General features: G+C 47.1%; 1 protein-coding gene across 1 annotated transcript in view; it reads right to left on the bottom strand.

The window, feature by feature from the left end:
* Window positions 1–22919, bottom strand: part of LOC146702413 (activin receptor type-2B-like) — a 31193-nt gene that overhangs the window by 6852 nt on the left and 1422 nt on the right. Inside the window, exons 2-7 of the mRNA XM_085469110.1 lie at window positions 5798–6005; window positions 2688–2794; window positions 2278–2426; window positions 1335–1478; window positions 1117–1260; window positions 892–1040 (exon numbers count right to left, since the gene is read on the bottom strand). Coding sequence (XP_085325236.1) covers window positions 892–1040; window positions 1117–1260; window positions 1335–1478; window positions 2278–2426; window positions 2688–2794; window positions 5798–6005 — 901 coding nt within the window. The remainder of the gene's footprint in view (window positions 1–891; window positions 1041–1116; window positions 1261–1334; window positions 1479–2277; window positions 2427–2687; window positions 2795–5797; window positions 6006–22919) is intronic.

Below are 22919 nucleotides of genomic sequence, written 5' to 3'. Positions count from 1 at the left end.
TGTGAGCAGCATTCGAGCAGCGTGTTAGCAGCGTGTGAACAGCGTGTTAGCAGCGTGTTAGCAGCGTGTGAACAGCGTGTGAGCAGCGTGTGAGCAGCATTCGAGCAGCGTGTGAGCAGCATTCGAGCAGCATTCGAGCAGCGTGTGAGCAGCATTCGAGCAGCGTGTTAGCAGTGTGTGAACAGCGTGTGAACAGCGTGTGAGCAGCATGTGAGCAGCGTGTTAGCAGCGTGTTAGCAGCGTGTGAGCAGCATTCGAGCAGCGTGTTAGCAGCGTGTGAACAGCGTGTTAGCAGCATTCGAGCAGCATGTTAGTAGCGTGTGAGCAGCGTGTGAGCAGCGTGTTAGCAGTGTGTGAACAGCGTGTTAGCAGCATGTGAGCAGCGTGTTAGCAGCATTCGAGCAGCGTGTTAGTAGTGTGTGAGCAGCATTCGAGCAGCGTGTTAGCAGTGTGTGAACAGCGTGTTAGCAGCATGTGAGCAGCGTGTTAGTAGTGTGTGAGCAGCGTGTTAGCAGCATGTCGAGCAGCGTGTTAGTAGCGTGTTAGCAGTGTGTGAACAGCGTGTTAGCAGCGTGTTAGCAGCATTCGAGCAGCGTGTTAGCAGCATTCGAGCAGCGTGTGAGCAGTGTGTTAGCAGCGTGTGAGCAGCATTCGAGCAGCGTGTTAGCAGTATTCGAGCAGCGTGTGAGCAGTGTGTTAGCAGCGTGTGAGCAGCTGCTGCGCGTTGAGCACGTGAACATAAGCGATCTCTGAGATTCTGAAGTAAAAACGAGCAGCGTGAACTGTGACGTCCTCTAACGCTGACTCACAGCTCCACCGTGTGGCAGCAGCTCGTCACTGCAGACTAGGGTTTCCTGTCTGATCTGTAGGTGTTGGGGTTTGTGGGCAGACCTGTGGGCGATGGCCGGTTTGGGACCCTCTCCCTTCAGTTGGGGGACGTCTTCGTGGAGGTACGCCAGGCCGCGCGCTGTCGTCTCGGCTATGTGGCACAGCTCGGACCAGCTGATCATGTTTCCCTTCAGGAAGCCCGACAGCGAGCCCTGCAGAGACAAACATCAGGAGATCGACCCCACACCCCCGGGAGTTTCTGACCCCCCCTCGGCCCCCCTTCCTCACCCTCTCGTGGAACTCTGTGATGAGCCACAGCTCGGCCTCGGGGTGGCTCCCTCGTTTCTCTGCGGCGATGAACCTCAGGATGTTCTTGTGCCTCATGCCCGGCGTCATGAACACGTCCCTCTCGGTCTCCCAGGAGTCCTTATTCTGCAAGGAGGAGGTGGTGAGGAAGGGTTGGGAGTCAGGACGGCTGCCCTGATGCTCGGAGCAAACACCGGTACCTGCATGGGGAAGATCTTCACGGCCATGTGTTCGTTCATCATCTGAGCCTTCCAGACGCAGCCGAAGCGCCCCCTGGCTTTCACCTCCAGCAGCTGCAGAGGCTTCAGCCCCAGCAGGGGGGAGGCAGGAGGTGGACCAGGATCCTGGACGAGAGGAAAGGAGAGTGGGGGAGGGCATCAATGTGACACATTTATAGACAGCAACATGACAGAAGCCCCTCCCATGTCAGAATTAATGTGACCCCTGAATCCTCCCTTAGTTATGCTGCAGTAGGTGTAGGCTGCTGGGGGATTCCCATGATGCACTGGGTGTTTCTTCTTCACTCACTATGTGTTAACAGACCTCTCTGCACTGAATCATATCTGTTATTAACCTCTGTCTCTCTTCCACAGCATGTCTTTGTCCTGTCTTCCTTCTCTCACCCTAACCAGCAGCAGATGGCCCCGCCCCTCCCTGAGCCTGGTTCTGCTGGAGGTTTCTTCCTGTTAAAAGGGAGTTTTTCCTTCCTACTGTCACCAAAGTGCTTGTTCATAGGGGGTCATGTGATTGTTGGGTTTTTCTCTGTATCTATTATTGTGCGATCTACTGTACAATATAAAGCGCCTCGAGGCGACTGCTGTTGTGATTTGGTGCTGTATGAATAAAAACTGAACCACAGGTGAGAGTGCTGTCAATACACGGGCCACCTGTTCAGGTGAATCCCGCCTCTCGCCCTATCAGACCGATTGGCCGTGTTTTACAGTTCAATATGGGGAACCACGATGTGGTGACAAACCCTCGTTTGAGATGTTTCCTGCTGCAGTGCCTGCAGACCACCAGCAGATGGAGCCGTCTCAGCATTGCAGAGTCAAACTGACGTCATCAGCTCCGGTCTGCAGGTCAAAGTAACCGAGTACTTCTACTCGTTTCATCAAAAGGTAAGCGTGAGTGTTTGAGGCTCACCTCGGCAATGTCCACGTGTCCATACGGAGGTTTGCGGTGTTGGTACATCCAGACGGTGGTGAGCAGAGCGACAGACAGCATGGTGACGGGCAGCAGGCAGTAAATCATCACGTTTAACACACCCACGCTGTGGGGCGGGGCCTTGATCACTGACACACACAGAAAGACTGCATTTACATTTAAAAGGACTTTATTGGCGCTGGGTTACCATGGTAACTTTGGAAACGCCCCTGACAGTCTGGTGCGAGGAAACCTGCCGACGGGTTTCAGTATATCAAGACTGTACATAAAAGATGGAGGAGGCACCCATGACACCACCTGTTGAAGTCACGACCTCATGAAGCACAAACAATGATACGAGGAGAAGACACGTGTGACACGTGCTAACGGACCAATCAGATGGCACTCACGTGGCACGGTGATGTCCGGCAGGTGGGTGAAGCGCTCGTTGCAGAAGTTTCCTTCACAGCAGCAGAAGAAGACCTGCGGGCTCTCCTCGGTGGCCACACACTGCTGCCTGAGAGAGAGACAGGAAATGACTTCACACACAGTAACACTCTGACTAGGGCTGCTCAATTAATCGAATTTTAATCACGATTACGATCTGGGCTTTCAAGGATCATTAAAAATGACTGAGCCAATTATTAGCCCCTCCCTCGTGCTTTACTCTCGCGCTGCTCCGTGTGGCAAATCGAGCGCACCTCTCTGAATTTCGAACACGTGTCACAACAATAAGAGGACCCGAGGGAAGCTCGGAAAGCTAAGCAGAAGTTATTTGGAGAGGAGAGTGACTGCCGTTGGTTGAAAAGAGGTAAAAACCTTCAGTGGTGTGGAAACATTATGGGTTCAGTCAGACGTGGATCAAGTAGACACAGTGTGTAAACTTTGCTACAGTGTAGCTGCACCACAGAGCAACACTGCAAAGCTCACTAAACACAGATGTTTACATTTCTTATATTGCAAACATTTGCACTGTTATCAGTATTTGTGTGACACACTAATGTGTGATCCCATCAGAAGTAGTACTTGTTAAAAAAATGAGAGATTTGTCACCGAAGTGAACTATATGTAATGAGGTAGTTGCACCCCCCAGCCTCCGGGTGGCGCATTGTTCAGTGAGACAGAATAGCGAGGTCATAGGTCCTCCTCTCCAATATGGCAGAAGCGAGGCAAAGAGAAACTTCACCAGTCGTCTCTGTCTCATCATTTCCCTGTTTTGCAGGTTTGTAACCGGTAAAACTATATTAAAACTGTTGTAAAATATTGATAAGAAACACAGCTAAATGTGGGGTATAAATCAGCGGGTAAACCCTGTTATTTGTTACGTTTTATGAAGTAGAAGGACTGGAAAAAATGCCAAAGCCTAGCCAGCCGCGGGCGCCAGTTTGGTTTCCTTTCTCCACTTACTTCAGGTCGTTTTAGCTGAATAAGCTCCTTGTCGTGTCCTGATTTTGTGAATATGAATGTTAATCTGCTGTTGGCAGTGAAGAACGACTGTTTACTGGTTCTGAAAAGTGATTTTGAGAATGTTAAAGCTAAAGCTAAGCCTGCCAGCATACACATGACTCTTTCATGTATTTGTGAGCTACTAAGCTAAATTGGTTTAAGACCAAGCACTGGTATGTTGGTTAAAACAATCAGAATACATAGGTATTTGGGTTAAAAGTTAGAGGTAAAAATGTATTTGAACATGCATTTCATATTGTTTTGAGTTGTCATTCAGAGAGAATAGCCGAGTAAATGATTTGAAGGTCACTACACGTGAAGTACTTTTGGTTGCCATGAAAAGATCGTGGTATTGCAGCTTGAACATACAGACGGTTTTATTGTTATTTCTGTTGTATATAGAGAATGGTGATGCTGCAAGTTAAAAATACATGTGTTTGTATAAATAAATATGGCAGAAGCGAGGCAAAGAGAAACTTCACCAGTCGTCTCTGTCTCATCATTTCCCTGTTTTGCAGGAACATTTAATCTGTTTTACCGGCCCATACTCTGGGTCGGTTACATTTGCACACTGTTTTATATTATTTTTTGACAGGCTCCTGCATGGGGTGGGAGATGTTGTCCAACAGGGATGACAGCTTAGCCACCGTTCTCCTGTCACTGTCCACCTCCACTGGGTCCAGAGGGCAGAACAGAGCTGGCCCTGATCAGCCTGTTCAGTCTCTTCCTGTCCCCGGCAGAGATGCTGCCGCCCCAGCAGACCACAGAGTAAAGGAAGGCTGAGGCCACCGCAGAGTCACAGAAGGTCTTCAGGAGTGGGCCCTCCACTCCAAACGACCTGAGTCCCTGCAGCAGGTACAGCCTGCTCTGCCCTCTCCTGTAGAGGGCGTCTGAGTTATGAGTCCAGTTTGTTGTTCAGATGAACACCAAGCTACCTGTAGCTGATTCATTACTATTAATGAAGGTTACTCTCCACACCAACACCAGCTAGATGTTTAAATCTTAATATAAATGAGTAACAGTAGGTGGACATTAGGTAAGGCGCGTATATAAAACCGTAGTAAAGGGACCTCTGTGTCAGCTCGTAGCTGAAAACTAGCTTTACTTTGTTGTCTGGCTCAACTTTGCTAGCAGAGACAGAGAGAGGCGTTGATTGTTTCAGAGGAAAACAGGAACAACTGCTCGGTGACAGCTCGTACTTTTTTCTCCCCCCTCGCTCACAGACACATCACGGGTACAGCAGTCCATCCTCCCTGCAGCACGGACTACACTGCCCATCAGGCTTTAGGGCGATGCCTGCAACACTCTGCCTGTTGCCTTCATATTAAATCATTTAAAAAAATATTTCTTCACGTCATTATGCGGCTGCAAGTAGAGGTGACATCAGAGCCTCTTAATGCGTGTTTGGTTTGGGAATCACCAAAAACAGAGAGAGCACAGCCTGACGTATGAAACAGGAAAAGACCGCCGTGTAATCCATTTATTTCAACAAAGTAACTGTATTCTGATTACCACCTTTTTAAACGGTAACTGTAATGGAATATAGTTACTCATATTTTGTATTCTGCATGTATTCCATTACTCCCAACACTGCCAGGGATAAAGTGGCGTTCCACCCTCGTGACCGCGTGGTCTGCAGCACACAGTACACCCAGGTGGGAGGACGCAGCCCCCCAGCATGTTGCCCTGTTTTAATCCCACAGAGGATCTTCAGGGTCAATGATCACGTCCCTGTGAGCAGCTGCTCTGAAGGGAAACAGGAACGCAGCAGGACAGGACAGACTGACTGTCATAGATTTGTTTACATGCATTTACAGGACTTCAGTCATTGTGGGGTCTACCTGACAACATAAAACACATTCAGGTGACTGATTGGATCGAAGCAGATCCTGGATCAGCTCAGTGCAAGAAGGTAAACGTGACAGCATGGATCACACTGTGGTCGGTGTGTGATGATTGGCTGGAGGAGCTCATTTATGTTGTTTGAAGGCAAGGTGTGTGTGTGTGTGTGTGTGTGTGTGTGTGTGTGTGTGTGTGTGTGTGTGTGTGTGTGTGTGTGTGTGTGTGTGTGTACCGGTCGTAGCAGTTGAAGTCGTCCAGCCAGCATCCCTTCTTCACCAGCTCGATGGAGCCCGAGTTGTTCCTCCAGGAGGCGTAGCAGTGCGAGCGTTTGTCCTGCTCGTCCTCGCAGCGCTCCACGCCGCTCTGGTTCGTCTTCTCGGTCTCGTAGTTCACGTTGTAGTACACACACTCCCTGGTGTCGGCAGTCCCACGGCTCAGCCCTGCAGCACACACACACACACACACACAGAGGAAATGCTTTCATGGTGTGTCACAAAGCGTCCTCCACAGTCCTCCACACTCATCTAATTAAAGCACAGAGAAGAAGAGCGGAGCACCAATAACGAGCTGGACCGCCTGCTGCCGGCGACAGCGAGCTCAGACCAGGGGCGGATCCTTTTTTTCCAAACACACATGCAGCTGGTTACATGTAGTTAGAATGATTCAAATGCAGTACGTACAGGGTGGGAATGGTTGGTGATACTAAAGTCCTGTTTGTGGCACATTAGTATATGTGAGGGGGCAAACTCCTCAAGATGGGTGGTGACCGTGGTGGCCATTTAGAAGTCGGCCATCTTGGATACAACTTTTGTTTTTCCAATAGGAAGAGGACCATGTGACACATCACACTTATTGGTAATGTCACAAGGACAACAACGGTGTGCTTGGTTTCAACGTAACTTTATTCTTTCATGAGTTATTTACAAGTTTCTGACCACTTATAACATGTGTGCAACGTGCTGCCCATTGTGTTGGATTGTCAATGCAACCCTCTTCTCCCACTCTTCACACTGATAGCAACACCGCAGGAGAAATGCCAGCACAGGCATCCAGGTGCTGCACATCTCGTATCTTCACACCACAGACGACTGCAGTACATTCAACGCTGCAGCTCTCCCGCTGCCAGCCGTACACATCACCACCACCAAACACACCCCGCCACATACCTCCATCGCCCGCTTCACCCCCATCCCGACCATCGGTGCCCCACGCCCCGGCCCAGCGACAGGGAAGTGTCCACTTTGGCGGTCGCCCGCGCCTCCAGCGGAAGCCCGGAACTGGCCTGGTGGCCGCCCATGTGCAAACAGCGAGGACTGCAGGAGAGCAGAGGGAAGCTTCACCTCACACCGTCTGCACACACATCACGGCAGCACTCCGTTGTTATCACAAAGCTCGATCAGAGAGGAAGCCCAGAGCACACCATCAACACGTGTTCTTAGCTGTGATTGGAGGATAAATCAAACACTTCCTGCACTCACAGCATGAAGCCACAAACCGCAGCGGCCGTCCCGCTGAGTGCTCCAACCATCTCCTCTGCTCCTCTTTCCTAAACCTTCAATCAATTTCTTTTATTTTTTGTTTGTTTGTTTGCTTTTTCCTCTCTCGCTCTCTTTCTGTCTCCCTGTCCTGTCCCCCAGTCATGTCTGTCCCATCTGTAACAACTGAAAATAAAATAAATACATAATTAGTGTGAATGCTTGAAAAGCATTCACAGTATTGTTCTTCTAATCTTTATTATTATTATTATTATTAGTGTGAATGCTTGAAAAGCATTCACAGTATTGTTCTTCTAATCTTTATTATTATATTTTCTTTTTCCGTACGTTTTTTGAAAGCCTACTCCTTCAAAACCGTTCAACTTAGAAAAACCATTCAAACATCGTTAGATTCCTATTATTTTGGACATGACTGCTTCTATTTTTCTCATTTTTAACATTTATATTTTTAATTTTATTCAACTTTATTCAACAAAAATTTCCCATGTATTTCAATGGGGAGACCCTTCAAATTCTCATTCAACTTACTCATTTTTAAACTCTTACTACTTCCACATACATTGACATAGAGCCACCATTCAAACTTTAAAACGAAGACAAGACATTCAACTATTCAACTTGTATTTATCTTTTCAATATCTATTATACTTTTTCTTCAGTTCCAGTTTAAGTTTCATGATGTTTTTTCACCCGTTTCAGAGTTTATAATGGGTGTGTATGGGACGGAATGTTGGGGCTAGAGTGAGGCAGCTCAACTGCTAGAGTGAGAGGAGCAAAAAAATTAATCTTAAAATCTTTTTTAAAACTGCTGCTGTGTCCACAGCGTTTGCTCTACAGGTATGATTTTACCCTCAAAACGTAGCCATCGCTGTCCTCTTTCATCCAATGTGTTTACTATTGTCCTAGGTGTTATGGTTCTTTCCTAAATGTCACCAATGCACAGCCTGCTCCCTCCAACTCTTCCATAGACTCTAATGTTAAAATGGCTCAGAAGGTTCGTTTGAAAATCAGAAGAGCATGGTGTCTTTCCACTGTCACCACGTCCATATAATAAGCTCCACAGGCATGAAAACTGAGAATTAGGTAGACTAGACATTGCTGTCGCTCACGGTGAAAGAATTTTGTCAATACGACTTTTACTTTTCATTTGGGAGCGATTTGTTTCGGCCTGACTTTTCTGTTCATTTTAAGCAGCAAAAGTGAGGCGCATGTCTGTGTACGTGTGTATGGAGCCATTGGGTGCGGTCACTATAGCAACCAGGCTCACACCTGCCTGCTTAACGAGCTCTGCCTGCCACTGTACCAAGATTCATCTTAAACACTTCTCTTTCAACTGCTGCTGTGTCCACAGTGTTACAGCCATCATTTTACCCTCAAATTGTCGCCATTATTGTTCTCTTTCCAACACCGTATCTTTCAAAGCTCAGGCATTTAAACTTTTTAAACTGTGTGGATCAAAGTGGAGGGATCACATTTGAGTCATTCAGTGATTCAAAGAATATGACCTTTTAATATTCATTCAGATGTTTTCTGACTCTAAATGTTCTTTTCTCATTTCTTAGGGTTTTCTAATTTACATTTAAAACATTTTCAGTTTTTTTCCAACTCCTTCTTCTGTGTAACCTTCAGCTTTTAGCAGTTCAGCACCTTTGTTTTCAGGTTAAATTCGTTTTTTTTTTTGTTTTTTTTTAATCTCATTCAATATTTTTAACTCAAAATTCAGCAATTAATTCATTTCAGTGCATACATTCAGATTCAAGCATTCACACTGCAGTTTCTTCAGAAAATGCACTTTCTAGTTATTATATTTTATTCTGTATTCCGTACGTTTTTTGTAATCCTACTCCTTCAAAACCGTTCAACTTAGAAAAACCATTCAAACACCGTTAGATTCCTATTCTTTTGGACAACACTGCTTCCATTTTTCATATTTTTAACATTTATATTTTTAATTTTATTCAACTTTATTCAACAAAAATTTATAATGTATTTCAATGGGGAGACCCTTCAAATCCTCATTCAACTTACTCATTTTTAAACTCTTACTACTTCCACATACATTGACATAGAGCCACCATTCAAACTTTAAAACGAAGACAAGACATTCAACTATTCAACTTGCATTTATCTTTTCAATATCTATTATACTTTTTCTTCAGTTCCAGTTTAAGTTTCATGATGTTTTTTCACCCGTTTCAGAGTTTATAATGGGTGTGTATGGGACGGAATGTTGGGGCTAGAGTGAGGCAGCTCAACTGCTAGAGTGAGAGGAGCAAAAAAAATAATCTTAAAATCTTTTTTAAAACTGCTGCTGTGTCCGCAGCGTTTGCTCTACAGGTATGATTTTACCCTCAAAACGTAGCCATGGCTGTCCTCTTTCATCCAATGTGTTTACTATTGTACTAGGTGTTATGGTTCTTTCATAAATGTCACCAATGCACAGCCTCCTCCCTCCAACTCTTCCATAGACTCTAATGTTAAAATGGCTCAGAAGGTTCGTTTGAAAATCAGAAGAGCATGGTGTCTTTCCACTGTCACCACGTCCATATAATAAACTCCACAGACATGAAAACTGAGAATTTGGTAGACTAGACATTGCTGTCGCTCACAGTGAAAGAATTTTGTCAATACGACTTTTACTTTTCATTTGGGAACGATTTGTTTCGGCCTGACTTTTCTGTTCATTTTAAGCAGCAAAAGTGAGGTGCATGTCTGTGTCCGTGTGTATGGAGCCATTGGGTGCGGTCACTATAGCAACCAGGCTCACACCTGCCTGCTTAACGAGCTCTCTCTGCCACTCTGCCAAAATTCATCTTAAACACTTCTCTTTCAACTGCTGCTGTGTCCACAGTGTTACAGCCATCATTTTACCCTCAAAACGTCGCCATCGTTGTTCTTTTTCCAACATCTTGTCTTTCAAAGCTCAGAGATGTAAACTTTTTAAACTGTGTGGGTCCAAGTGGAGGGATCACATTTTCTTCATTCAGTGATTCAAAGAATATGACCTTTTAATATTCATTCAGATGTTTTCTGACTCTAAATGTTCTTTTCTCATTTCTTAGGGTTTTCTAATTTACATTTAAAACATTTTCAGTTTTTTTCCAACTCCTCCTTCTGTGTAACCTTCAGCTTTTAGCAGTTCAGCACCTTTGTTTTCAGGTTAAATTCGTTTTTTTTTTTTTTTTTTTTTTTTAATCTCATTCAATATTTTTAACTCAAAATTCAGCAATTAATTCATTTCAGTGCATACATTCAGATTCAAGCATTCACACTGCAGTTTCTTCAGAAAATGCACTTTCTAGTTATAATAAAGGTCAATCAAATGGACCAATATGGCGAGACCATGATGATCCACTCGGCATCTTTCTTGGCCTTCAGACAATTCTGACGGCTAAAGATCCAAACGGGACAACAAAACAAAACTGTAGCTGCATCTTCAGAGGAGTCTCCGTGGTAACCCTGCTGATACTGCATGATGTCACAGCTTTAATCTCAGTGTGCCCTAAACACACTGTAAATAAAAGATGGTCGTAGCCACCGTGACCCCACCCACTCTGAATCCTTCACAGTGTTTCAGCCGTTGTTTCAGAGCCCGAGGTGACCAAGCAGGTGGAGTACACACACACACACACACACACACACACACACACACACACACACACACACACACCTGCTGATCAGTAACATCCAATCAAAATCCTAGAATTTCTGAAGCTCCACCTTCTCGGGCACTCTGTTGCTACAGTGACCTCACAGCAGCCCTATTATTGGTCGCCTGATGTCATTAAAAGTGCAGGTGCAGCCCAGCCGCTCACGCTGACGCAGCTCTGACTGTTTGTGAGTTTTAATGTTAGCGTGAGGAGCAGCAGGCGGAGCTTCACGTGTTCATGTCATAAATCCTACAGTCTGCTCACAAAGAGAGGAGCTGCAGGGAGAAAAGAGGCGTGGTTACTGTGGTGATCGGGAATAAAGCTGCCGCACTGCATTATGGGACAGAAAGCAGCACCTCTGATGATACTGCAATAGCAGGGAGTACACACAGGGCTTTAGCAGTAATGTTTGCAGGAAAGTACTACGACTGAACCATCATCAGTATTCTGCAGGTCGACCTCGGTTACCATGGAGACCTGTGTGCTGATGTCACTGTGTGTCATGTGACATTTACTCAGACGGCTTCTTCAGTTAAACTGGAGCAGCGAGTTCACACAAACACACCTTTGAAACAACCACTGAGCTGCTGTCAGTCGCTCTCCGTGTACTGAAGCTAAATCACATCTAATAAAACCAAGCTGACGTTTGAACTTTGACCTGAACACAAACATCAGGGTTCATTTTCCCACTGTTAGTCAAACCCAGGACTTTGAGTTCTGTCAGAGGCCGCCTCAGCTTTCAGCACGAGACCCTGTGTGCCAGAGGTGGAGCAGGCGTCCTATTACAAGCTTGATTTCATCATAATATCACAAAAAACACAAAACATGAACATTTCCTTTTTACAAACCGGCCCTGGAGCATCCCAGCAGCTTTCAGACACGTACAGCAGCAGTGTGAGCGGCACCATCAGGATCTGTGCTGGATACACTCGGGGATCGACTCCTAATGTCTGCTCACAGTCGTTTACACACACACACACAACGCTCTGATGTCAGGTGACAGCAGGTTTATGGTCACAGAGCAGAGCGGTGATAACACCGCCCACCCTCGCTGCGTTCTCATGACCTCGGTGACAGCGGCACAGATGTTGCGGCGAGCACGCCGATGCTCACGTCACGAAGCGGGATCGGCGACAGCTGCAGCATTGTTCTGTGTGAGCGCGGCACGGACTCGAACCCTCGGCCTTCCAGCTGCACCGTCGTGCACATTAACATTTGTGTGCTGCATACGTGTGAAAGTGTGTGACCTCTGACCTCCGGCGTCTCCAGATGACACGCATGCAGACGTGAGCCAACTGCGAATGGCTCGACTGTGAGCGCGCCGCTTTCTAATGCAAAGTAAGCTCATAGCAGCTATTAGAGCCTTTGTAAACTCCAGACACCAGGGGTCAGAGGTCACGCTCTCATATGCAAACCAGCACATATATGCACCAGCACACACACACACGGGCATCTGGCAGACCAATTATGTGCGTGCATATGTTAGTGTGATGACAGGGCAGCATATAAGATGTAAAGTCATGGGAACTAATCACACACACACACACACACACACACACACACACTGGGGTAACTGGTTCCCACAGACGGCCCAGGCCCTGTGCTGGGTAAGAACCTTGTATTTAGGCGTCCTGCCCTTCAGTACAGTTTCAGACCTAAATGACCCAAACAAGGTGAGGACACGCCTCCTCCTGACCACTGACTGCCTTTACTGATGTCTTGTAGCAGGGCCGGGTGCTACGAGGCTTTCTCTGACCTCTGCTAATGTAGCTGTGTTTCCTGCATCTATCGTTCAGACTCCAGGACAATGAGCGTATGTGCACGGCGTTCCCACGAGAGCGAGCGGACAGATGGACGCTGGTCTGACGAGCGATCGACACAGAACAAACTGCGAGCACATAAAGATCGGACAGAAGCAGAGGATGGAGCTACAGCTGGAGTGAAGCTGACTCGTTCACCACGTCCTCAAACACACACGAAGCTTCTGTGGAGCTTTTTACATCATGTTTATGTGGTTTTCAAAACGATCCCTGATGCTGGATCAAGTACTTTGAATTAAACTGAATACAAATTTGGTTGATACACCAGGACATCAAACTAAAGCTGCGAGAGGACGAACTACTGAAGAAGTAATCAGAGCCTCAAGTCAACTCGTACAACAGACAAGGAGCACAAATTCTACTGTGAGGGACCTGCTCACAAACAAACTGAAACCACCCGGTATCGTTCCTGGTATCGTTCAACAGCGCCTCTTCTTTCTCAGGAGACTGAAAAGATTCGGCATGAGCCCCCGCATCCTCAGGACCTTCTATCACTGTGCCATTGAGAGCATCCTCACTGGATGCATCACCACCTGGTATGGCAACAGCATCGCCTACAACCGCAAAGCTCTCCAGCGAGTAGTGCGGTGCTCTGAACGGATAATTGGAGGTGAGCTTCCCTCCCTCCAAGACATCTACAGGAAGCGCTGCCTGAGGAAAGCGGGGAGGATCATCAAGGACTCCAGTCACCCCAGCCATAAACTGTTCAGACTGCTTCCATCAGGAAGGAGGTTCTGCAGCATCCGGTCCCGTACCAGCAGACTGAGAGACAGCTTCTTCCACCAGGCCATCAGACTGCTGAACACGTCATAGACACCTCAGCTTCACTACTGGAACTTCAACATTATGCACTCCATACTGTACAGTAACGCCACTGTTTTGCACATATTCAACTCTGTATATTTTTATATATTTTATTTATTGTTTACTCTATTTAATTTGTAAAATATGTGTACACACACACACACACACACACACACGTAGAAAAATATTTAGTATACACATCCAGAAATGCATATACTATTATATATTGTACATATATTTATTAGTTTCAGATGTAGCCATTCTTGTATTTTGCTTGTTTACATTATTGTATTTTGCACAACTCTGTTGCTTGTGAAGCTCGCACACAAGAATTTCACTCACATGTGCTGTACCAATGTACCTGCACATGTGATGTGACAATAAAAGTGGTTTGATTTGATCGAGGGACAGGAAAGTGAGCAGTAATATAAATAATAACATAAAGAATGAACTCAGCACGGCCCACCATCCACCCCGACCTCCTCCTGCAGGCGCTTCACTGGCCTGCAATGTTGCAGCACCAGTGGCACGTGAGCGTGCACGAGGCCCGGCCTGCACGCTCATGAGTCGACAGCCGATGGTGGCTGGCCCATCTGATCTGGGGAGGACGACCTGCACCAGAGCCTGAGGGTGAGCTTTGTTGACGACGTCCAGACAACATCTGTCTCCGTCACCTCTGGGAGGAGACGGGATCCCCACCTCCCACCACCACCCCTCCTCCATGTTCTCACGGGAGACAGAGAGAGTCATCCCCTGAGTGAGGGGGGAGGGGCCGTCTGTCCCCAGGGAACAATCAGTTTTTCAATGACCCCCCATCTGTTCGCTGCTCGTGATTGGCCGATTGGTCCTGCTTGGCGCCCTGTGAGGTCAGACGGTGTCAAGAGTCAGGCCTCACGGGTCGTCGTGTTGTGAGGCGGTCAGCAGGAGGTCACAGCTCTGTGACATCATCGTGGATGGAAGCGTGGAGCTGCGAGCGCCGTCCTCACTGACGTGTTACTTCCTGTTTGTACAGCACGGGTTCAAACACTGCAGGCTGAGCTCAGCTGGTGACAGTGGGAGGAAGAACGCCCCTTTAACAGGAAGAGACGTCCCACAGAGGCAGAGCTGGGCCCATCTCCTAGGAATAAAAGGCGGAGCAGAGCGAAGCAAGTGATGTTGCCCGTCTGTGGTCACTAACATCCACGCCTGGGAAACGTTTGTTGGCGTCGCACCTTCAGGCGCCAGAGCGAGCAGCAAACACGTTAGCTTCATGAAACCAAACCCTCTGATCACCTGCTGCTGTACGCTGACTCTCACACAGCCGAGCAGGGCGGAGCTGACACACGCGGCAGTTTACGGCGATGATGGGCGTTACCTTGGTAACACTGCTCTTAAAAACTCAACTGAAGATCAGAGGTTAAAGTGCGAAACAATAACTGATACAGGAAGTGCTCGCTCACTCTGCACATACTTTTACATGGTCAGGACACGGTACCAGTACACGTGCTGGGAGTACTGGTACTGCAGTAACAGGCTCCGCTGCTGTGAGAGCCTCGCCTCTCTGCGGCTCCCTCGCCCGGCCTCGGGTACCAGGAGCTGCAGCTGGATCTCAGGTCCAGGACAGCGAAACCATGGAAGGCTGTGACCTCACACACCAGCACGCCATCAGAGCCTGAACCTTGGGGGAGGGGGGTGTAAGGTTAAACTCTCTCACTGAGGTGATGCAGGAGGAGGAGCCAGTCTGCACAGTCAGCACAGGTTTAGGAGAACGAACACCTGATCCATCCCAGCGACAGCCGTCCCTCAGCTCGGGCTTCTTCCTGTTCAGAGGGAGTTCTTCCTTCCTACTGAGCAGCGAGCTGCTGATAGGCTCGTCTGACTGTTGGGGTTTCCCACCCCTATCGCAGGGTCTTTACGCTAAAGCAGCTGGAGGCTGTGATTTGGTGCTGCTGTATAAATAAAGTTGAGTTGATTCTGAAAAAGAGAAGACAGTAAACGCAACGTGAGGCGTTTTTAAGGTTTCCACGACGAGGTGAAACTCCGCCCCTTTGCAGATGTAAGTATGACTCAGCTGTCACCAGCCTAAAGCTCCGCCTCTGAGACCTGATAGGCTATCCATCACCAAGATCAACGTAAAACTGGACATGTGTGTGCTGTTTTTAATGATGTCATGTGACCCATAATGAGGTCACTGTACTAACAGAGCATCCAGGAAGGCGGAGCTCTTCAGGGAGGATTTTGATGATGTTGCTCATCTGCAGGTACGTGAGTGTCAGCTGATCGTGTCTGCGGGTTAACGATGGTGCTGATTAACGAGCCGCTAACACAGCGCTGAGTCAGCGCTCTCACACGCTGAGATGGCTGCTTGGATCATGTGACTCTGTGCTCTGATTGCAGCGTCCATGTTTCACCGCTCTGATAGACGACCTGCTTTCTCAGATCAATGCAGAGGGAGGAGGAGTCCGCCGTGACCCCGCCCTCACACACACCGTCAGCCCGGGAGGATTTCTGTGTGCTGGGAGGCCGAGCCATGGATGCTCAGTATGTTGGCGCCGTTGTTGTCATGTGACCATGCATGTTATAAACCTCTGGGTTTTCTTACCTGAGGAAGCAGCAGCAACGGTGCTTTTTATTGTAAACACAGTGAATCAGACGATCCTACCCGGAGCACTCTGCAACAGCGGGAAGGAAGAACTCCCTCTGAACAGGAAGAAACCTCCAGCAACACCAGGCTGAGGGAGGGGCGGGGCCATCTGAGGGGAGGAATACGGGACAAAGACGCGTCGTGGAAGAGAGCCATGGATGAATAATGACTGATGACTCGATGCAGAGAGGTGTATGTCACATGGTGACTGATGAAGAAACACTCATAGGAGAATCCCATGATGCACTATCTATTGCTTATCGTCACAGTAACGCGTCTCCACGTGCCATGACGTAATTAATACGAACGCTACAACGAAGGTGGACGTCGAGGCGACGCTGTACCTGCTGCTCAGCCTGTGACTGTTCGTCACACGCGCGGACCACGGCGTTGTTGGAAACATGTCCCTCGTTGACCGGTTTTAAAAAATGGCGGTTCAGATTTTTGTAAACAAGACGCTCTGATCGAGCACAGCTACTGACCAGCCAATCGCTGACATGCAGTGTGACGCCACATTTTAGTACCTGCTTGGATGACTTGCAACCCTGGGTGACAAGGAACCTAGAATGTACCTGGTACCAGGAACCCAATGGAAAACCATGGAAACCGTGATGAAACGCCCCGAGTCGATCCCAGTAGGAACAGAAAAAGGGGGTCCTCACTTTTCCACAGCTCCGAATCAGGTGTGTGTCTGTGCAGCCTCAGCAGCTCGAGGCTTCCTGCATGTCTGTGGAAGTGTTAGCCTGTGGGCTCATCTGGACTGGACTCAGACCTGAGCCCAGCATGGATGTGAACACAGTTCTCTGCATTTCCTCAGAGCAGTTTATGCTTTAAAGGATCTTACCTGGTAGACCTCATAAAAGCAACGGCGCCATGTGTGAGCAGCTCAACCACACCTCAGAGCAGCGCTGGGCGATATGCCGTAAAATCCATATCACGGTATAATTTGAAGCATGTGCGGTAAAGATATGTATCGCGATATATTCCTTTCTTCTGTATAACGTATTTTACACACTATAAGGTGCGCTGAAAATCCTTAAATTTTCTCATAAATCGTCCGTGCGCCTTAAGTATGAATTCTGGTTGTGCTTACTGACCTCAAACCGATTTTATGTGCTACACGGCGCTCAAACATCTGTCAAAAAATGTTTTAGTACCACTTTGGTAAGCTACGAAGCCGCACCGCTTGATGGATTGTTGGACCATTATGGCTACTGTAATCAAGGAGCCTCGCGGAGTAATCTGGGTCCTAAACTCCGCCCTTCAGGTCCCAAAGCCAAACGAACACTGCAGCATCACTGAGAGTTACAAACTGTCAAAATTCCTTCATCTTTAATACAATGATCAGCGTTGCAGCTTTACCAGGTGTAACAATTAAGTTTAACATCCAGGCATCCATGAAAACAGAATTTATTAAATTTAACGGAGTTAGAAGTTAGCAGGAAGTTAGCTTGCTAGCTTCCACCTAAACATGATATAGCATGTTCTGACTGAGAGATTTTTGAAAAATTCAAACGTACAGCTCTGCTATCACTTCCAACATGAATGAAGACAGAAAACTAAACAGCAGTGACGTTTGTAAGGTTACTGAAGTTGGGCTAGCTGGTAGATAATGATGTGCTATGTGAGCGCTAGCTACACAGCTATGTTAGCATAAACACAGTGAAGCTGGAGGATGAACGCTAACTTTTTTCCACTCGATAAAAGTTAACGTGAAGGTTCCTGATGGTTAGGGACAAATGCAATCGCATGGCAGGATGCTGTAAACGGACCAAACTTCAGTCAGGAGAACAACTGAGATAATCCATCCACATTTGCTTTTACTGTCGCCGCATAATCTGCAGATGATGTGGTTTACAGCCGCTGCGATGCTTTCGACCAAAACAGGTGCAGCTTGATGACACCATCAACATGTGCTATTGCGGTAGAGTGGTATAGTCAAAATCTGTACCGTTAGCCAAATTTATATCGTTTCTACTGCCCACCCCCACCTCAAACTGGCTGCTAAAAGCTCTGTGATGGACGGGAGACGGAGACATAAACATGTCCTCATGAATAATTACTGTGCTGCCTTCACCTCTCCCAGAGTGCTGCTGAGCTCTGATTCACCACGTGGGTTCAGCCCGCACAGCGACACTCGTGAGGATTCCTGCTGAGAGGTTTCACGCTACCCAAGTCTTCAAGCCTCAGAGAGAGAGCGCCGTCCTCACAGGAAGTGCCGCCATCCTCATTCATGCTGACTGCTACCACCCTTGTACAAACTGAAGTGGCCTCACAGCTCTGCTCTGGACCCAGCACCTCCCCCTCTCCCATCTCCTCCTCCTCCTCCTGACCCCGTGTCATTACTCTGAGGGAGCTGCGAGGAGAACAAAAACAGACACTGGGCCTTTAAATCCTGCCAGCAGCCAGGAGAGACCCATCCCCCATCATGCATCTCTCCCTTAGCCCCCCTCGATGTTCAGGCCCTGCAGGGAGCCGGAGCACTGAACACGCCCCGACGCTGGGCTCTGTTTCACCCGGCAATAAAACAACAACAACAACACAAAAGCACACACCACTGTGAGCGAGCCGCCGCTCAGCGTCAGGCTGAAGGTGAACCCGACACTCCTCCTCACAGGCCTGCAGTGATGAGCAGCTCAGCGTCCGTTTCTGAGGCGCGTCCACACGGAGACGCTTCAGGAAAACAGGACAAGACTCAGGACAAGACTCAGCAGTCCATCTGCATCTTAAGGTCAAAGGTCACTCTTTCGAGGATGCCAATGTTCACATTTTGGACAGAGAGGACAGATGGTTTGAAAGAGGAGTGAAAGAAGCATCTATGTCCACTGTGAGCGACCATCTTTGAACAGAGGCGGGGTTTACGACACCAACTCTCTGCCATCTATAATCCAGTTTTGAGATCCCTCCCAGACGCCTTAACGCCCACTCACATCCTGGGCCATCTGATCTCAGGAATTCGCATGATAAGGTGGGGCCAGGTTTCACAATGAACACACCCGAAACTCTGGCTGATTGGGACCCACACCCAGTTTCCCACCTTGGCTCAGGCGATTAGAGGATCATCAGGGGGTCCTTTTGTCCCTCTGTGGGGGGTCATTCCCACTAGGTTTATATCTGGGACTCTCCACCATTTGACCTTAGAACTGAAGAAGCTTCTCGGATGAGAGGTGAAACATCTTCAAGCAACTTAAAGAAGTCCAGACGCTTTTCTTTCCAAGCTCCTTAGACTACGATGACCTGGATGACTGAGAACCTTCACAGACAGGAAAACGGAGCTTTTTAAAAATCCGCTCCAAAGTGATACATCTGAAAACGCAGTTTTTGCGTCGCGGTGAGGACAGCGTCACCGCAGGCTTTCGGAAATGACGCATGTTAGTCATATGATGCAGTCATGTGACTGCTCCAGAGAGCTTCTCTTCGAATTCTTTAATTCTCACTCGCTTTTGCAACTTTGTACTTTTGTGTTACTCGCAGCAACAACTCCACCTCATTGCGAGTCCATTTAACAAACTCGCTGCTTTTCAAAGAGCCAGAAAGTAAATACACAGCAGGTCGAGTCGTCTTGCGTTTCACACGCAGTACTGGAACGTCAGCGTTTCAGTCGTTTCAGTGTGGACGAACAGCTGATAGTGTGGACGCCGAGCGGTTTAAGACGAAAACGCTGTTTTCAAACGTATCCGGATCAGCGTGAACACATAGAACCGACACGTCCCTCAGGAGGAGGAGAGTAAAGACGGCCACGCCACCTGGGGCGTGTTCACACCTTCAGCTCGTTTGCTGATGTCACTACAATCACGTGACAATGTTCAGCCTGCTGATTGGTTCTGGAGTTTCAGAGAACACGGGGCGTTCGTGTGACGGCACGCTGCTGACCCGTGCACACCTCTGTACATGTGAGGTACCTGCTGTGTCAAAGCATGCACGGCTACAGGAAGGGTGTGTGCTGTGTGTGTGTTACAGCAGCACAGTGTGCATACACAACAAATTAACAGCACAGGCATCCACAGCCACAGAAACGATGAAGAAAGCTGCAGCAGCGCCATCAGGATGTGGAGCAAACGCAGGCCCGACCGTGGCCCGGGACGTCGGGCTAGCGATATTGCGAGCCCTGTATCTGATTGAGGAATCACTCATCTTTGGAAAAGAGAGTTTATTACAGAGAAATGTCTCTTTCCAAAATAAAAGCTATACTATACGCTTCTTCTGGGCTATATTCTCAGCAGCATAAGGAGAATCATGTGCTAACAGCTGTCTAAATGACTCGGCTAAAGTTAGTAGCATGCTTGCTTTTTTTTGTCTGCTTCCACTTGTCTTTGCACTAGGATGATGTCGGCGTAAATGTGCAGTCATATTCGTTGTGTTCCCACTAGTGCTTTCAGGTTAATCTCGTTGAAATGACGTTAACGCCACAACACGGCAAATCTCCGTTAACGAGCTACCGCCGATCGCCCCGTGCATGGGGCTAGACGGCCAACACGTTAACGAGCTAACTGCGCTAACACACTAGTTCCCACCCATGTAATTGAGCATTGCGTGGCACATCCAACATACTGTTTTACTTTAGTCCATGACGCGCTTACCTTCAGGGTCATGTCACATGAAAACCAAAATAATTCCAAACGCCAGATCTGAATGAGGGTGGGGGAGGTCCATGTTGCAAGGAGAGCTTAACTTCTGTCTTGCTAGCTTGCCCTGCGCTCTTCCTTCTGACTATGCTGTCTGTGTTGAGCCTCAGTGAATCTGCGCTCGACAGTGCAGCCTAGGCGGAGTAGTCGAACACAGATTCACTGAGCGCTCAACACAGACAGCATCGTCAGAAGGAAAGTTGATAAAATAAATTACAAATTTTGTATTGTTCATACATATGCGTACCGAACCGAAAGCACTGTATCGAACGGTTCAATATCGATACGAATATCGTTGCACCCCTAATATATATATATATATATATATATATTTTTTTTTTTTTTTTTTTAAGAGCTGGGCGATATAAGATTTTTTCAGATCACGATATGTTTTTTTTTTCATTTCAGGCGATAACGATATCTATCACGATATCAGCCAAATAACTATATTTGTAAGATTTAAATGTTGCTCACAAGTAAAATGTGAAGTAATCAGCAGCTTGTTTTGATTTAAATATTTATTTCCCATAATAAGTTCAACAGGGTAGATGTACTTAATGAGACTTTTTCAGATAAATAAAGGCAAATATTGCAAACTACGCAAAAGGCAGCCGCTAAAGCGTTTAAGTTTCAAAATAGAACAAACGAAACAGACTAAACTGTCAATTCCACTTAGAAACAAAATATTAATTCTAAAAATAAATCTTAGTTTGTTTTACAGAAGAACAGACAAAACTGACTAACTTTTGTCAATATCAAATAAACTGAGAACTAAAAGGAAATTCTCAATCTCTCCTTGTTGTATAGCTGAGCTTTTCAAACAGTTTTAACAGTTACTTTAGTCTGACAAAAGCCGAATGACGAATTAGCGCTTCCAGTCAGAGACTGAGCTGCACCGCTTTATTGTATTTCCAGACTTGCTTCCGGCACAATTTACAGTGCAGCTACTCTGTTTGACTTGAAATAGCAGAAATACCTTCACATACATGCATACATACATACATACATACATACATGCATACATACATGCATGCATGCATACATACATGCATACATACATGCATACATACATGCATGCATACATACATATATATATTTTTTTTTTTAAATGTGCATTAAAGTTATATAAAAATGTAACAGTGCAAATGCAAATTCCTCGCTGACAGTTTAACCAAAAGGCATTTCCAGTGGAAACTGGCCGACATATCCTCAGCATAACCATGTTTAATATCCACAAAACTTAAAAAGAGGTTATACACACACAATATGGTAATATTATGTTGAAGCACAGTACGTATCACTCCGCGAGGCTCCTGCCCAACAATCCATCAAGCGGTGCGGCTTTGTAGCTTAGCAAAGTCGCAGCGCCGTGCACATAAAATCATGTCGAGGTCAGTAAACACAACCAGAGTTCATACATAAGGCACACGGGATTATAAGGGGCTCTGTCGACTTTCAGAAAAATCAAAGGATTGATTTTAAGAGCGCCGTATTTTCCAAACAACACGGTAATAACGACGGCCTGCTAGCATGCTCTACCAAAAATAGTGCTTGGTTGTGTATCTGACGGACGAAAGCTAAACCAGTTCCACACCAGTGAAGCTGCAGCATTTTTACAAACCAGTTCTGGTTCATCTGTTTCATTCAACGTTCTGCTTTCACTCTTCTCGTTCTGCGTCACCGCCATGTGCGTATGAAAACAAAGGCACTGCGCATGCGTGTTTTACCCATATTCTATCGCCATATTTCATTTTCCTATCGTTGCCCAAAATTATACCGGTATTACCGTGAACGGTATGATATGGCCCAGCCCTACTGGGTGGATGCTTAGCAACATGATGACATCCTTACACCTGATGTAGATGAGAACCTTCAGAGGTCTGGGATGTACATAAGAGCTAAGTTTGGATGGTGACCTTGTGATGGTGGAGGACGAGTGCGTGGACAAAGAAACAAGCACACAAACCGACGTGGCGTTACAGTGAGCTCACCACGAGGACGGTGATGACAGCGCGGGAAAGCTAATCAGAGCTGCAGTCACAGACCTGAGCACTGACTGAGTAACTCGGAGCACTTTCACCGCAAACAGCCTGCTCAGCTTCTTTAAACACACCACAAACAAAAGCAGCTGAGCGGCTAGGTCACAACAACACTAACCTTTATTCAACCTCCTGAGATGAGGGAGAACACACAAACAGGCTGAAGCCAGATCCAAACCTGGGCGGTCCTGCTGCGAGGCCACAGCATTGTTTGTCTTTAACAATAAACACAAGCTAACAGGAGCTAATGGGGCTAAAAGGAGCTAACAGGACAGAACAGTGGCTAACAGGAGCTAA

The sequence above is a fragment of the Copadichromis virginalis genome, linkage group LG9 (assembly GCF_057382275.1).
Source record: "Copadichromis virginalis isolate Kocher_CV1m ecotype Utaka linkage group LG9, C_Virginalis_male_GT1.1, whole genome shotgun sequence".
Lineage (NCBI taxonomy): Eukaryota > Metazoa > Chordata > Actinopteri > Cichliformes > Cichlidae > Copadichromis > Copadichromis virginalis.
This window is presented reverse-complemented; position numbering and strand designations above follow the sequence as displayed.